The sequence below is a fragment of the Thalassophryne amazonica genome, chromosome 11 (assembly GCF_902500255.1).
Source record: "Thalassophryne amazonica chromosome 11, fThaAma1.1, whole genome shotgun sequence".
NCBI classification, from domain to species: domain Eukaryota; kingdom Metazoa; phylum Chordata; class Actinopteri; order Batrachoidiformes; family Batrachoididae; genus Thalassophryne; species Thalassophryne amazonica.
In genome coordinates, this window is record NC_047113.1 from 20,132,030 (window position 1) to 20,149,610 (window position 17,581).

The window sequence follows — 17,581 nt, forward strand, 5'->3', positions numbered from 1 at the left end:
AATACAGGTAACAATTGGAGGACAGAAGAGCTTCTTAAAGAAGTTGTTACAGGTCTGTGAGAGCCAGAAATCTTGCTTGTTTATGGGTGACCAAATACTTATTTTCCACCATAATTTACAAATAAATTCTTTAAAAATCCTGCAATGTGATTTCCCAGATTTTTTTTTTTCCTCATTTTGTCTCTCACAGTTGAAGTGTACCTATGATGAAAATTACAGATGTCTCTCATCTTTGTAAGTAGGAGAACTTGCACAATCAGGGACTGACTAAATACTTTTTGGCCCCACTGTATTTCCACGTGAGGACAGCATGCAGAGACACGTACCCCACGGAGGAATGTTATAAGTTCATGTCCTTCAAAACATGGTACGTGTTCTCCAGCTGGGACATCCAGGAGAACAGATCACAACAGCAGCAGCTGTGGGCGCACATGCCCCCTGTCCCTTCAGCACCCACACCAACGTGTCACTCTGTGTTATGTGGTCACTCATTTTCGTTATTTGTTATGTAATTCCGTATGTACGTATTGTCGTAATTATTTATACAGTATACGGGTGATTCTTAGACTACGGGCACTTATTATGTCCTTTGATCATATTGTATGAAAAACAAAAAAAGGGGAAATTTCACACTTTTATAGTTATCTTTACAATGAAAGTGTGTTAAGAAATTTGTTCTAGTAGTCTATGATGACTTTTTCACCTTTTTTCAGCATCATTATATGCAAATATTTCCGTTTTGTGCTTGTCCCAGACCCAGACTTTTGATCTTCAATGATAATAATTAATGGTAAAGAAACGTTTTTTCTAATGTTTTAAAATATCTCAGAATAAAATATCAGTAAAATAATCAAAACATAATTGGGGTATTCAATTTTATACAACTGTTGTGATTTTTTTTTAAACAAAATGTAGTTGTCCCACACTATTGCCGTAATTTCCACCACAACACTCTAATGTCCCTAAACAGTTTGTATGAAAGATTGTTGGGGTAGTTTCTATGGAGATAAACAGTGACAGAGCACATGTATATAGCGCCAAATCACAACAAACAGTTGCCCCAAGGCACTTTATATTGTAAGGCAATGGTGTGGTGGAAATTACATTTACAAGGCCCATAGTGCCCGTAGTTAAAGAATCACCCATACCTGTCCTGGCGATGGTCTCTGTGTTTGTAATGTATGCACTGAGCTGTCATCCAGCTGTCAGCATGCTGTGATCAGATGACAGGCCCCTCCCCATGCTGTGTGCACTCAGACCTCACTGTCCGGCCCCCATATGATCAGATCTGTACATACATAAGCATTTTATGCAAGTGTGCCCTGTATCCCATATGTGTTGAAGAGAGCAGGGTCGCAACACATGCGAGACACATACATCACGTGTGTGCTTTTTGCACTCGTGGGGGCACGTAGACAAATCTCACTTCCAGCTCAAAAGTGATTGTCTGCTGACTATTTTCATACAACCCCAATTCCAATGAAGTTGGGACATTATGTAAAATGTAAATAAAAACAGAATACAATGATTTGCAAATCCTCTTCAACCTATATTCAATTGAATACAACACAAAGACAAGATATTTAATGTTCAAACTGATAAACTTTGTTTTTGTGCAAATATTTGCTCATTTTGAAATGGATGCCTGCAACACGTTTCAAAAAAGCTGGGACAGTGGTATGTTTACCACTGTGTTACATCACCTTTCCTTCTAACACTCAATAAGCATTTGGGAACTGAGGACACTGATTGTTGAAGCTTTGTAGGTAGAATTCTTTCCCATTCTTGCTTGATGTACGACTTCAGTTGTTCAACAGTCTGGGGTCTTCGTTGTCGGATTTTGCGCTTCATAATGGCCCACACACTTTCAATGGGCGACAGGTCTGGACTGCAGGCAGGCCAGTCTAGTATCCGCACTCTTTTACTACGAAGCCACATTGTTGTAACACGTGCAGAATGTGGCTTGGCATTGTCTTGCTGAAATAAGCAGGGACGTCCCTGAAAAAGACGTTGCTTGGATGGCAGCATGTGTTGCTTCAAAACCTGGATGTACCTTTCAGCATTGATGGTGCCATCACAGATGTGTAAGTTGCCCATGCCATGGGTACTAACACACCCCCATATCATTACAGATGCTGGCTTTTGAACTTTGCACTGGTAACAATCTGGATGGTCTTTTTCCTCTTTTGTCCAGAGGACACGACATCCATGATTTCCAAAAACAATTTGAAATGTGGACTCAGACCACAGCACACTTTTCCACTTTACTTCTGTCCATGTCAAAAGCTCTGGCCCAGAGAAGGCAGCGGCATTTCTGAATGTTGTTGATGTATGGCTTTCACTTTGCATGGTAGAGTTTTAACTTACACTTGTAGATGTAGCGACGGACTGTATTAACTGACAGTAGTTCTTAAGTGTTCCTGAGCCCACGTGGTAAGATCCTTTACACAATGATGTCTTTTTTTAATGCAGCGCCACCTGAGGGATCGAAGGTCACGGGCATTCAATGTTGGTTTTCGGCCTTGCTGCTTACGTGTAGAAAGTTCTCCAGATTCTCTGAATCTTCTGATTATATTATGGACTGTAGATGATGCAATCCCTAAATTCCTTACAACTGAATGTTGAGAAACATTGTTCTTAAACTGTTGGACTATTTTTTGATGCAGTTGTTCACAAAGTGATGATACTCACCCAATCTTTGCTTGTGAATGGCTGAGCTTTTTGGGGATGCTCCTTTTATATCCAATCATGACACTCACCTGTTTCCAATTAGGTGTTCTTTGAGCATTCATCAACTTTCCCAGTCTTTTGTTGCCCCTGTCCCAACGTTTTTGAAATGTGTTGCAGGCATCCATTTCAAAATGAACAAATATTTGCAAAAAAACAAAGTTTCAGTTTGATCATTAAATATCTTATCTTTGTGGTGTATTCAATTGAATATAGGTTGAAGAGGATTTGCAAACCATTGTATTCTGTTTTTGTTTACATTTCATACAAAGTCCCAACTTCATTGGAATTGGGACTGTACTATAGCACGAATGGCCACACATTTTCGAAGTGCCAAGTGAGCGGTGTTAGATGTTCACGTATATCACTTGGAATTTGGCTGACACCTGCTGCGAGAGGGATTGAATGGGCTCTCACAGGGCACACTTTGTCCTTCAGCTGCTGGTGTGCGCAAATAGTTGTAGAGGCAGCTACAATTTTTACAAGTATTGCATGCAATTCCTGCTTCATGCGCAATTTGACCATATTTGTACTATGTGTGAAGGAGCCCTAAACTGAATAACTGGAGAAGAAGACCCTTAGTCAGGGAGGTGACCAAGAACCTGATGGTCACTCTGTCAGAGCTCCAGTATTCCTCTGTGGAAAAAAAGAACCTTCCAGGGGGACAACCATCTCTGTAACAATCCACCAATCAGGCCTGTATGGTAGAGTGACCAGACGGAAGCCCCTCCTTAGTAAAAGGCACATGGCAGCCCACCTGGAGTTTGCCAAAAGGCACTTGAAGGACATCAGCCCATGAGAAACAAAATTCTCTGGTCTGATGAGACAACGATTGAACTCTTTGGCATGAATGCCAGAGTTCATCTTCTGAAGAAATCAGGCACCATCCCTACAGTAAAGCATGGTGGTGGCAGCAGCATCATGCTATGGGGATGTTTGTCAGTGGCAGAAACTGGGATACTAATCAAGACTGACGGAAAGATGAACACAGCAATGTACATAGTAACTCAAGGCCATGTTTTTTATGCCAGTCACTGCACCAACTAGTCCACTTCTTGGCTAGCCAGCAAAGGGATCACAGATGACACAATAATGCCATGGCCCCCTTACTCACCTGACTACAACCCTACTGGGAATTTGTGGGCCCTTCTGAAATGTGATTTTGACAGTGAAGGAAAACAATACACCTCTTTGAGCAGCATTTTGGAGGCTGTGGTTGCTGCTGCACAAAAAGTTGACCATCATCAGATTCAAGAAACTGACAGATTATACGAATGGAACACTTCTGGTGGTTGGCTCTCACTGCGGTATTGTATCACTTCCTGTTCCGGAGCACAGCGGTGTTTTTCTGTATCTGTTAGCTGTTTAATCTGCGCAGTTAGATTGATCTAGTTATCTAGATTACGATTTGTTTCCCAGTGTAATCTTTACGGGCCTTAACTAAAGCACTCCTTCTGCTGAATCACCTCTAAATTATTTACACATTATTCACTTTGCGTGTTTTTAGGAATCCGCTAGCTTAGCGTAGCTACTAGCTCTTAGCCGATTTAGCATGGCGGCTTCTCCTGTCTCTCCCGCACTTTTCTGCTCTGGGTGTGAAATGTTTAGTTATTCCTCGGCCTCCTTTAGCAGTAACGGTACTTGTAATAAGTGTAGCTTATTCGTAGCTTTGGAGGCCAGGCTGGGCGAATTGGAGACTCGGCTCCGCACCGTGGAAAATTCTACAGTTAGCCAGGCCCCTGTAGTCGGTGCGGACCAAGGTAGCTTAGCCGCCGTTAGTTACCCCCTGGCAGATCCCGAGCAGCCGGGAAAGCAGGCTGACTGGGTGACTGTGAGGAGGAAGCGTAGCCCTAAACAGAAGCCCCGTGTACACCGCCAACCCGTTCACATTTCTAACCGTTTTTCCCCACTCGACGACACACCCGCCGAGGATCAAACTCTGGTTATTGGCGACTCTGTTTTGAGAAATGTGAAGTTAGCGACACCAGCAACCATAGTCAATTGTCTTCCGGGGGCCAGAGCAGGCGACATTGAAGGAAATTTGAAACTGCTGGCTAAGGCTAAGCGTAAATTTGGTAAGATTGTAATTCACGTCGGCAGTAATGACACCCGGTTACGCCAATCGGAGGTCACTAAAATTAACATTAAATCGGTGTGTAACTTTGCAAAAACAATGTCGGACTCTGTAGTTTTCTCTGGGCCCCTCCCCAATCAGACCGGGAGTGACATGTTTAGCCGCATGTTCTCCTTGAATTGCTGGCTGTCTGAGTGGTGTCCAAAAATGAGGTGGGCTTCATAGATAATTGGCAAAGCTTCTGGGGAAAACCTGGTCTTGTTAGGAGAGACGGCATCCATCCCACTTTGGATGGAGCAGCTCTCATTTCTAGAAATCTGGCCAATTTTCTTAAATCCTCCAAACCGTGACTATCCAGGGTTGGGACCAGGAAGCAGAGTTGTAGTCTTACACACCTCTCTGCAGCTTCTCTCCCCCTGCCATCCCCTCATTACCCCATCCCCGTAGAGACGGTGCCTGCTCCCAGACTACCAATAACCAGCAAAAATCTATTTAAGCATAAAAATTCAAAAAGAAAAAATAATATAGCACCTTCAACTGCACCACAGACTAAAACAGTTAAATGTGGTCTATTAAACATTAGGTCTCTCTCTTCTAAGTCCCTGTTGGTAAATGATGTAATAATTGATCAACATATTGATTTATTCTGCCTAACAGAAACCTGGTTACAGCAGGATGAATATGTTAGTTTAAATGAGTCAACACCCCCGAGTCACACTAACTGTCAGAATGCTCGTAGCACGGGCCGGGGCGGAGGATTAGCAGCAATCTTCCATTCCAGCTTATTAATTAATCAAAAACCCAGACAGAGCTTTAATTCATTTGAAAGCTTGTCTCTTAGTCTTGTCCATCCAAATTGGAAGTCCCAAAAACCAGTTTTATTTGTTATTATCTATCGTCCACCTGGTCGTTACTGTGAGTTTCTCTGTGAATTTTCAGACCTTTTGTCTGACTTAGTGCTTAGCTCAGATAAGATAATTATAGTGGGCGATTTTAACATCCACACAGATGCTGAGAATGACAGCCTCAACACTGCATTTAATCTATTATTAGACTCTATTGGCTTTGCTCAAAAAGTAAATGAGTCCACCCACCACTTTAATCATATCTTAGATCTTGTTCTGACTTATGGTATGGAAATAGAAGACTTAACAGTATTCCCTGAAAACTCCCTTCTGTCTGATCATTTCTTAATAACATTACATTTACTCTGATGGACTACCCAGCAGTAGGGAATAAGTTTCATTACACTAGAAGTCTTTCAGAAAGCGCTGTAACTAGGTTTAAGGATATGATTCCTTCTTTATGTTCTCTAATGCCATATAACAACACAGTGCAGAGTAGCTACCTAAACTCTGTAAGGGAGATAGAGTATCTCGTCAATAGTTTTACATCCTCATTGAAGACAACTTTGGATGCTGTAGCTCCTCTGAAAAAGAGAGCTTTAAATCAGAAGTGTCTGACTCCGTGGTATAACTCACAAACTCGTAGCTTAAAGCAGATAACCCGTAAGTTGGAGAGGAAATGGCGTCTCACTAATTTAGAAGATCTTCACTTAGCCTGGAAAAAGAGTCTGTTGCTCTATAAAAAAGCCCTCCGTAAAGCTAGGACATCTTTCTACTCATCACTAATTGAAGAAAATAAGAACAACCCCAGGTTTCTTTTCAGCACTGTAGCCAGGCTGACAAAGAGTCAGAGCTCTATTGAGCTGAGTATTCCATTAACTTTAACTAGTAATGACTTCATGACTTTCTTTGCTAACAAAATTTTAACTATTAGAGAAAAAATTACTCATAACCATCCCAAAGACGTATCGTTATCTTTGGTTGCTTTCAGTGATGCCGGTATTTGGTTAGACTCTTTCTCTCCGATTGTTCTGTCTGAGTTATTTTCATTAGTTACTTCATCCAAACCATCAACATGTTTATTAGACCCCATTCCTACCAGGCTGCTCAAGGAAGCCCTACCATTATTTAATGCTTCGATCTTAAATATGATCAATCTATCTTTGTTAGTTGGCTATGTACCACAGGCTTTTAAGGTGGCAGTAATTAAACCATTACTTAAAAAGCCATCACTTGATCCAGCTATCTTAGCTAATTATAGGCCAATCTCCAACCTTCCTTTTCTCTCAAAAATTCTTGAAAGGGTAGTTGTAAAACAGCTAACTGATCATCTGCAGAGGAATGGTCTATTTGAAGAGTTTCAGTCAGGTTTTAGAATTCATCATAGTACAGAAACAGCATTGGTGAAGGTTACAAATGATCTTCTTATGGCCTCGGACAGTGGACTCATCTCTGTGCTTGTTCTGTTAGACCTCAGTGCTGCTTTTGATACTGTTGACCATAAAATTTTATTACAGAGATTAGAGCATGCCATAGGTATTAAAGGCACTGCGATGCGGTGGTTTGAATCATATTTGTCTAATAGATTACAATTTGTTCATGTAAATGGGGAATCTTCTTCACAGACTAAAGTTAATTATGGAGTTCCACAAGGTTCTGTGCTAGGACCAATTTTATTCACTTTATATATGCTTCCCTTAGGCAGTATTATTAGACGGTATTGCTTAAATTTTCATTGTTACGCAGATGATACCCAGCTTTATCTATCCATGAAGCCAGAGGACACACACCAATTAGCTAAACTGCAGGATTGTCTTACAGACATAAAGACATGGATGACCTCTAATTTCCTGCTTTTAAACTCAGATAAAACTGAAGTTATTGTACTTGGCCCCACAAAACTTAGAAACATGGTGTCTAACCAGATCCTTACTCTGGATGGCATTACCCTGACCTCTAGTAATACTGTGAGAAATCTTGGAGTCATTTTTGATCAGGATATGTCATTCAAAGCGCATATTAAACAAATATGTAGGACTGCTTTTTTGCATTTACGCAATATCTCTAAAATCAGAAAGGTCTTGTCTCAGAGTGATGCTGAAAAAACTAATTCATGCATTTATTTCCTCTAGGCTGGACTATTGTAATTCATTATTATCAGGTTGTCCTAAAAGTTCCCTAAAAAGCCTTCAGTTAATTCAAAATGCTGCAGCTAGAGTACTGACGGGGACTAGAAGGAGAGAGCATATCTCACCCATATTGGCCTCTCTTCATTGGCTTCCTGTTAATTCTAGAATAGAATTTAAAATTCTTCTTCTTACTTATAAGGTTTTGAATAATCAGGTCCCATCTTATCTTAGGGACCTCGTAGTACCATATCACCCCAATAGAGTGCTTCGCTCTCAGACTGCAGGCTTACTTGTAGTTCCTAGGGTTTGTAAGAGTAGAATGGGAGGCAGAGCCTTCAGCTTTCAGGCTCCTCTCCTGTGGAACCAGCTCCCAATTCAGATCAGGAAGACAGACACCCTATCTACTTTTAAGATTAGGCTTAAAACTTTCCTTTTTGCTAAAGCTTATAGTTAGGACTGGATCAGGTGACCCTGAACCATCCCTTAGTTATGCTGCTATAGACGTAGACTGCTGGGGGGTTCCCATGATGCACTGTTTCTTTCTCTTTTTGCTCTGTATGCACCACTCTGCATTTAATCATTAGTGATCGATCTCTGCTCCCCTCCACAGCATGTCTTTTTCCTGGTTCTCTCCCTCAGCCCCAACCAGTCCCAGCAGAAGACTGCCCCTCCCTGAGCCTGGTTCTGCTGGAGGTTTCTTCCTGTTAAAAGGGAGTTTTTCCTTCCCACTGTAGCCAAGTGCTTGCTCACAGGGGGTCGTTTTGACCGTTGGGGTTTTACATAATTATTGTATGGCCTTGCCTTACAATATAAAGCGCCTTGGGGCAACTGTTTGTTGTGATTTGGCGCTATATAAAAAAATTGATTGATTGATTGACTTGAAAAAAAGCATGGCTGTAGTGGTCACTTAACACTGTTGAAATATCAAAAGTGTTTTTGTTAATTTTGAATTGTTTATTTGCTATCCTTACTCTAAGGAATAAAAATAAACAAGCCAGACAGGCAAATTTTAGTTTTTCATCCATTTTCTACACCTGCTTAACTCCAGTCAAGGGTCACGGGGAGCTGAAGCTATCCCAGCAGTCATAAGGCATGAGGTGGGGGTACAACCTAGACTGTACATATATACAGTGAGGAAAATAAGTATTTGAACACCCTGCGATTTTTGCAAGTTCTTGCACTTAGAAATCATGGAGGGGTCTGAAATTTTCATCTTAGGTGCATGTCCACTGTGAGAGACATAATCAAAAAAAAAAAAAAAAAAAAAAAAATATATATATATATATATATATATATATCTGGAACTCAATGTATGATTTTTTTTAATAATTTATTTGTATGTTACTGCTGCAAACAAGTATTTGATCCCCTACCAACCAGCAAGAATTCTGGATCACACAGACCCGTTAATTTTTCTTTAAGAAGCCCTCTTATTCTGCACTCTTCACCTGTATTAATTGCACCTGTTTGAACTTGTTACCTGTATAAAAGACACATGTTCACACAGTCAATCAACCTGTCCACCATAGCCAAGACCAAAGAGCTGTCTAAGGACACCAGGGACAAAACTGTAGACCTGCACAAGGCTGGGATGGACTACAGGCCAACAGACAAGCAGCTTGGTAGAAGACAACAACTGTTATGATTTATTTATTAGTGGAAGAAACACAAGATGACTGTCAGTCTCCCTCGGTCTGGGATTCCATGCAAGAGCTCACTTTGTGGGGTAAGGATGATTCTGAGAAAGCTCAGAACTACACAGGAGGACCTGGTCAATGACCTGACGCGAGCTGGGACCACAGTAACAAAGATTACATTAGTACCACATGATGCTGTCATGGTTAAATCCTGCAGGGCAGCAAGGTCCCCCTGCTTAAGCCAGAACATGTCCAGACCCGTTTGAAGTTGACCAGTGACCATCTGGATGATCCAGAGGAGGCATGGGAGAAGGTCATGTGGTCAGATGAGACCAGAATAGAGCTTTTTGGAATCAATTCCACTTACCTGGTGAAAAACTACAGGAAACGTTTGATCTCTGTAATTGCAAACAAAGGCTACTGTACCAAATATTAACATTGATTTTCACAGGTGTTGAAATACTTATTTGCAGCAGTAAGATACAAATAAATTATATAAAAAAAAAAATTAAAAAAAAATCATTCATTGTGATTTCCGGATTTTTTTTTTTTTAGATTATGTCTCTCACAGTGGACATGCACCTAAGATGAAAATTTCAGACCCTGCCATGATTTCTAAGTGGGAGAACTTGCAAAACCGTAGGGTGTTCAAATACTTATTTTCCTCACTGTGTGTGTGTGTATATATATATATATATACACTCAACAAAAATATAAACGCAGCACTTTTGGTTTTGCTCCCATTTTGTATGAGATGAACTCAAAGATCTAAAACTTTTTCCACATACACAATATCACCATTTCCCTCAAATATTGTTCACAAACCAGTCTAAATCTGTGATAGTGAGCACTTCTCCTTTGCTGAGAAAATCCATCCCACCTCACAGGTGTGCCATACCAAGATGCTGATTAGACACCATGATTAGTGCACAGGTGTGCCTTAGACTGTCCACAATAAAATGCCACTCTGAAAGGTGCAGTTTTGTTTGATGGGGGGGGGGGATACCAGTCAGTATCTGGTGTGACCACCATTTGCCTCATGCAGTGCAACACATCTCCGTTGCATCATCCGTGAAGAGAACACCTCTCCAACGTGCCAAACGCCAGCGAATGTGAGCATTTGCCCACTCAAGTCAGTTACGACGACAAACTGGAGTCAGGTCGAGACCCCGATGAGGACGACGAGCATGCAGATGAGCTTCCCTGAGACGGTTTCTGACAGTTTGAGCAGAAATTCTTTGGTTATGCAAACCGATTGTTTCAGCAGCTGTCCGAGTGGCTGGTCTCAGACGATCTTGGAGGTGAACATGCTGGATGTGGAGGTCCTGGGCTGGTGTGGTTACACGTGGTCTGCGGTTGTGAGGCTGATTGGATGTACTGCCAAATTGTCTGAAATGCCTTTTGAGACAGCTTATGGTAGAGAAATGAACATTCAATACACGAGCAACAGCTCTGGTTGACATTCCTGCTGTCAGCATGCCAATTGCACACTCCCTCAAATCTTGCGACATCTGTGGCATTGTGCTGTGTGATAAAACTGCACCTTTCAGAGTGGCCTTTTATTGTGGACAGTCTAAGGCACACCTGTGCACTAATCATGGTGTCTAATCAGCATCTTCGTATGGCACACCTGTGAGGTGGGATGGATTATCTCAGCAAAGGAGACGTGCTCACTATCACAGATTTAGACTGGTTTGTGAACAATATTTGAGGGAAATGGTGATATTGTGTATGTGGAAAAAGTTTTAGATCTTTGAGTTCATCTCATACAAAATTGGAGCAAAACCAATAGTGTTGCGTTTATAATTTTGTTGAGTATATATACACACACACACACACACACACACACACAGCACGCTGTGAGTTAAAGTTAAAAAAAGGCACGCCTTAACACACATGCAGCATGCACTGGCCCGCTGGGATTCTAATTAAAGTGCAGTCAGTGCCTAGTCAGCCGCTACTACGTAGTAAATAAAGTGTGATGTTTGCTACCTGACCTGAGTATCATGTGAACTGTGAAAATAAGGGCTCCAGTAAGCGGGTTGTGATCTAATTTTTAAGGTTGACCGTGTGTGAGTGTGTGTGTTTGTGTGCATGTTCATGCACGTACGCTTTCAACCTAAGGGCCCCAGTGACCATACCAAGTTTGGTGTCGATTGCTTAGATATTATGGTAAAGGTGTTTTTGGATTATGTTTTGCTTGACCTTTGACCAACTTGTTCCAAAATCACCTGGAGACACTAACCCAAGTAATATTAATACCAAGTTTTGTGAAAATCTTTTTTTTTTTGATCACACAAGGTGACGAGTCTGTCTCAGCACTATTTAAATACCACTGTCAGCAAGATTTTAAATTACTTTCAATTAAATCCAAATTTTAATCTGGATTAGGCAGATTTAATACCCAGCTGGATTGCAATTCAGATGGCAAATGCACCAAGTGGTCATTTGATTAGGTATATCTACATAATATGCAAGTCTGATGTGATACAACTGTAACTACAGTTGTTGTGACACTTATAATGTTCAGGTTTTGATGTCACGATGATTCAGCAGTGGACACCACTGCGTGACTGATACTTCACGTATCTTTATGAAGTGGAAATGACCAAAGAGTCAAATCCCCCACACAAAAACAGCAGAACAATCCACTGGTCTCACTAGTGCAGGTCTGTGTACCTAATAAACTGGTGTCTGCTTCAGATAGATGTATATTTGCAAAGGTACCGTACTTAGCCTTGCTGGTTAGAGGCTGCACGCTGGGCTCAAGGACTCGGTACTGATCCATAATCTTCTCCACCAACTTCTGCTTCTCCCGGCGGAGCTCACTCAGCTTCTCTCTAAAGGAAACGCACACAGGATGAAGGAAAAACTGAGTGACAAGCCTGCTCGTTACAGTTTACATATTTGTCATTAGTGGGAGCAGACAGAATCATTGCAGAAGTGAGCGTGTAAAGTGGCTGACAGTTTGCTATTCAGCTCCTTTGTATATATTCATGACAGGCGTTCAGTCTGCTGTGCCACATGAATCAGATCGAGCTTCCAGCAGCAGATCAGAAACAACAGTGAGTATTGGATGATGTGAATCAGATGGCTGGAAATGTAAGCATTTGGAGGTTGAGGAAGCACCTTTGATGACATTTTGTGATGAATCGTAAGTGCTCCTCACATTGGAGAGAATGTGCATCACTGCATGATGTTTGCAACGGTTTACTTGTTAATCAAACCACCTAAACTGTCTCGTGCACGACCTGAGATCTTAAAATGTGTTGGACAAAATTCAAACTGGTCTGAGTGAGACTGCTGAGTGGAGATGTGTGATAATGGAGCACAAATTAACTAGAATTCTTCTTTTTCGCTGCTTCTTCCTTTTTTGGAAGAATTTATCATTCATCAGTGATTTAAGGGAAATTTTCAACACGGTTGCTCTTTAAGAAATGTCACAAAGCATCAGAATTGTTTTTTAAAGCTATCATTTATGAGTGGTTTGGCTCACATGACTCAAAGTGCACGCTCACTGTTCGTTCTGCAGTGATGTGCGAGCAGTGTGTCAGTATGTTAAAAGGATGGCTGCTGAGTGCTGCTGGACTGTGAAATTGTTGTCTCACAAGCTCAAATCCCAGCATAAATGCTTTTAAATATGGGGTATGAATGCAGTCAGTGTTGCCACCTACACAGTTTTAATGTGTGCCTAAGAGTGCATCACATGCAGTGTGTGCGCGTGTGTGTACTGACTGGTACTCCCTCTGCTGTGTGTAGTGCTGGTCACGGCGCTCTAGGCTCTGCTCCAATAAAGCCCGGTTCTCCTTCAGCAGACTCTGGTTTTGCTCTGCTAAATGTCGGTTCTCCTCCTCCATGTTCCCTTTCAGCTGGGTCAACAGCTACCCACACACACACAAAGACAAAGCAAAACATAAATGGCTCTAGATCGCATTAGATGTTCTTCATGAGCTATTTAGTCTGCAAGATGTTACAAATACGAATATACGAGGGCTGTCAATAAAGTAACGGTCCTTTTTATTTTTTTCAAAAACTATATGGATTTCATTCATATGTTTTTACGTCAGACATGCTTGAACCCTCGTGCGCATGCGTGAGTTTTTCCACGCCTGTCGGTGACGTCATTCGCCTGTGAGCACTCCTTGTGGGAGGAGTCGTCCAGCCCCTCGTCGGAATTCCTTTGTCTGAGAAGTTGCTGAGAGACTGGTGCGTTGTTTGATCAAAATTTTTTCTAAACCTGTGAGACACATCGAAGTGGACACGGTTCGAAAAATTAAGCTGGTTTTCAGTGAAAATTTTAACAGCTGATGAGATATTTTGAGGTGATTCTGTCGCTTTAAGGACTTTTCACGGTGCGAGACGTCGCGCTGCGCTCTCAGGCAGCGTCATCAGCCTGTTCAAGCTGAAAACCTCCACATTTCAGGCTCTATTGATCCAGGACGTCGTGAGAGAACAGAGAAGTTTCAGAAGAAGTCGGTTTCAGCATTTTATCCGGATATTCCACTGTTAAAGGAGATTTTTTTAATGAAAGACGTGCGGACGGATCCGCGCGTCGGGACGCAGCCGACGCGGTGCGGCGGCACAGGAAAAACACCTTCGTGTTGATAACCATTTGTAAAATCCAGGCGGCTTTTGATGGCTTTCAGTGGAGTGAGTATATGAGAAATTGTTTAACAGGCAGGACATGTTCCAACTTGTCCTTAAGGCTTTCAACAGAGGTGTTTTTCCTGTGGCGGAGCGTCGCGGCGGCTGCGTCCCGACGCGCGGACCCGTCCGCACGTCTTTCATTAAAAAAATCTCCTTTAACAGTGGAATATCCGGATAAAATGCTGAAACCGACTTCTTCTGAAACTTCTCTGTTCTCTCACGACGTCCTGGATCAATAGAGCCTGAAATGTGGAGGTTTTCAGCTTGAACAGGCTGATGACGCTGCCTGAGAGCGCTGAGCGACGTCTCGCACCATAAAAAGTCCTTAAAGCGACAGAATCACCTCAAAATCTCTCATCAGCCGTTAAAATTTTCACTGAAAACCAGCTTAATTTTTCGAACCGTGTCCACTTCGATGTGTCTCACAGGTTTAGAAAAAATTTTGATCAAACAACGCGCCAGTCTCTCAGTAAATTCTCAGACAAAGGAATTCCGACGAGGGGCTGGACGACTCCTCCCACAAGGAGTGCTCACAGGCGAATGACGTCACCGACAGGCGTGGAAAAACTCACGCATGCGCACGAGGGTTCAAGCATGTCTGACGTAAAAACATATGAATGAAATCCATATAGTTTTTGAAAAAAATAAAAAGGACCGTAACTTTATTGACAGCCCTCGTATATTTGAATCACACTTTAGTGGTCACCAGAGTTTTCCCTTATTTCCACATTTAAAAATAACAGCAAAGACTTAAACATTAGAAAATACACCAATCAGGCATAACATTGTGGCCACCTTCCTGATACTGTGTAGACCCCACTTTTGTTACCCAAACAGTCCTAACCCATCAAGGCATGGACTTCACTAGACCTGTGAAGGTGTTCTGTCACATCTGGCCCCAAGACATCAGCAGTAGATCCTTTAAGTCTTGTAAGGTGTGGGGTAGGGCCTCCATGGACTGAACTTGTTTGTCCAGCACATCCCTCATAACCCTATTTCTGATTCATCAGTATTCTTTTCTTGGTACTTTTGGTAGGTACTGAGCACTGCAGACTGAGAACATCCCACAAGTTTTGGAGATGCTCTGGCCCAGTCATTTACCCATCGCAATTTGTCAAATTCACTCAAATCTTTATGCATCCCCATTTTTCCAACTTCCAACAAATCATCTTTGAGGGCAAAATTAGAATTTGCTGCTAAGTATATCCCATCCACTGACAGCTGCTATTGTAATGACATAATTAATGTTCATCACTCTTAGCTGTCAGTGGTCACAATGTTATGGTGATCAGTGTAAAATTTTCCAAACATAACTGTCATATTTAAGACCTTTGAAGTAAAGAATTTATAGTTTACCATTTTCCAAAAACATTAAATGTGTCAAGCATGGTGACAGTGTGGCTCATAACAGGTGGACACAAATGCGAGTTCTCACCAGGGATGAAGTAAAAGGTTTAATCATCAAGGCAAGCAGGGAGTCGGTACACAGGTGATCCAGCAGTGAGGAAACGGTAACAGACAGGCGAAAGGCTGAGGCGTGGTTCAACAGACAGGCACAGGTCAAAATACACAGCGAGGAGGCAATCAGAGACAAAGGCAAACTCAAGGTCAAAGCAAGGTCAAAAATCCGGCATGCAAAAACATGGCAAAGGAGTACTTGGAACTATGGCTGGAGAGTGATATGAAATCAACAATCTGGTATTGAGTAGTGAGACTGTGAGGGCTTAAATAACTGGTGGTGTAATTAGAGGAGAAATGAGGAGCAGGTGTGCAGAAGGTGCTGGAAGGAGGCGTGACCAGGGAAGACAAAGGTAAGTGCAAGAGAGTGCAGTGAGGCAAAAGCAAAGTGAACTGGGGCAGGATAACTAAGTGGCTGGAAAACCAACAGTGCAAAGCAAGTAAAGTAAGTGGCATAAAACTAACAGTGTATAATGTGACATGTTCCAGACAAGCAATAATGCGTGAGCAAAACAAAAGGGGAAACAAAACTAGGAAATAATGTGATTAATCCAAATAGCGGGAAATGTGAAGATCTATGATTATTATCGAAACTAGAACAGGGACTGATACAGATTATAAACTGAGCAGAAAATAACTGACATGAAACAAAACCAGTAACCACAAAATTCAACACAAAATAGATGATAAACAGAGAATAAACAAATCCAGTGATTGCAGAATAATGCAATAAATAAAAGATAACTGATAAACAGAAAATGCAATAAATAACAAATGGAACATTATATGAAAAGAAACACTGAAGGTGAATAATAACCAAAACCTGTAACTAAAGCATAATATATGTGATACCCAGAACTAGACTTAGAGGGCCAAGACTGAACAAACAATAACCAACTACAGACTAAAAGAAAACCAAAGAAAGAACCGTGACGAAAGTGTAACATAAAGAAAAGCAATGAATAACTGAATGACTTCAACTAAATAATAAGATAACGAATGAAACCAGTGACTAAATAGTAAACAAAGCAAAGCAATAAACAGAATCAAACAGACTAACATGTAAAGTACAAACTAATGAAAGGTAAAACCAGAGAATCAAAGAGGAAATAAGGCAATGAATGAAGACCTAGCCCCTGAGCTGGGGCTGGGCATGACAAAATGTTGTGGAAAGAGGTTAATGATTTTATTATAGTATCTACTACTATAAGCAACAGGCTGGTTATTGTGTCCCAAGGTTCTTGAAATGGAGCAATATCTCCACCTGGTGGACATTTAGAATTAATGCAGGTACAACAGAAGTTTGCAAAGAGCTCTGGTCAATAATATTCCTTGAGCTCATAACAGCACAGGGTTTGACAATAAATGTAGATGAGTGGATGCAATAATCTCGTACCTCCCCAAACTAAAAGAACATATCACGAAGACAAACCCTGTAACAGCTCATCAACCTGATACATACATTAATTTGTTCATTTTCTATACCTGCTGACTGCAATCAAGGTTAACGGGGGTGCTAGAGCCTATCACAGCAGTCACAGGGCGTGAGGCGGGGTACACCCTGGACAGGATGCCACTCTGTCACCGGGACACATATCGACGGACAAAGAAGATGATGCAACAGACAAAAATTGCACCACTTACAGTTTCACCAATCACAGCCACCAAAGCCTCTAACTCTGAAAGAGGTGTCACGGTGATCTCTCTCTCACTAGAATCCTTCTTGCACGGCCACTGAGTTTTTGATAATGGCCTACTCCAGACAGGTTTACCAAACAGCACCATACTATACTATTTGTATCTCTGAATAATTAATGTAAATAAAGTCCAAGATATATTCAGTAACTTGATAATGTTTGTGTATTTATCCTCTAACCTGCTTAAATAAAACTGTCTGTAAAAGTGTGTAAAGATTTCCTGTAGAGACCTCCTGCAAATGTCCTCCACACCAGTTTTTACACCAGCAGGTGATTAAAGAACTTCATGAATAGCTGGATGAAACATCTGCCGGGTGACTCTATGAACCTTTTTTGCAAAGTCAATTTCCATCTGTTTCATCTCTCA

General features: G+C 41.5%; 1 protein-coding gene across 1 annotated transcript in view; it reads right to left on the reverse strand.

Moving 5' to 3' along the window:
- ccdc88b (coiled-coil domain containing 88B) overlaps positions 1-17,581 on the reverse strand; it is a 194,701-nt gene that overhangs the window by 32,118 nt on the left and 145,002 nt on the right. The window contains 2 exon segments of the mRNA XM_034181407.1: positions 12,145-12,252; positions 13,148-13,293. Coding sequence (XP_034037298.1) covers positions 12,145-12,252; positions 13,148-13,293 — 254 coding nt within the window.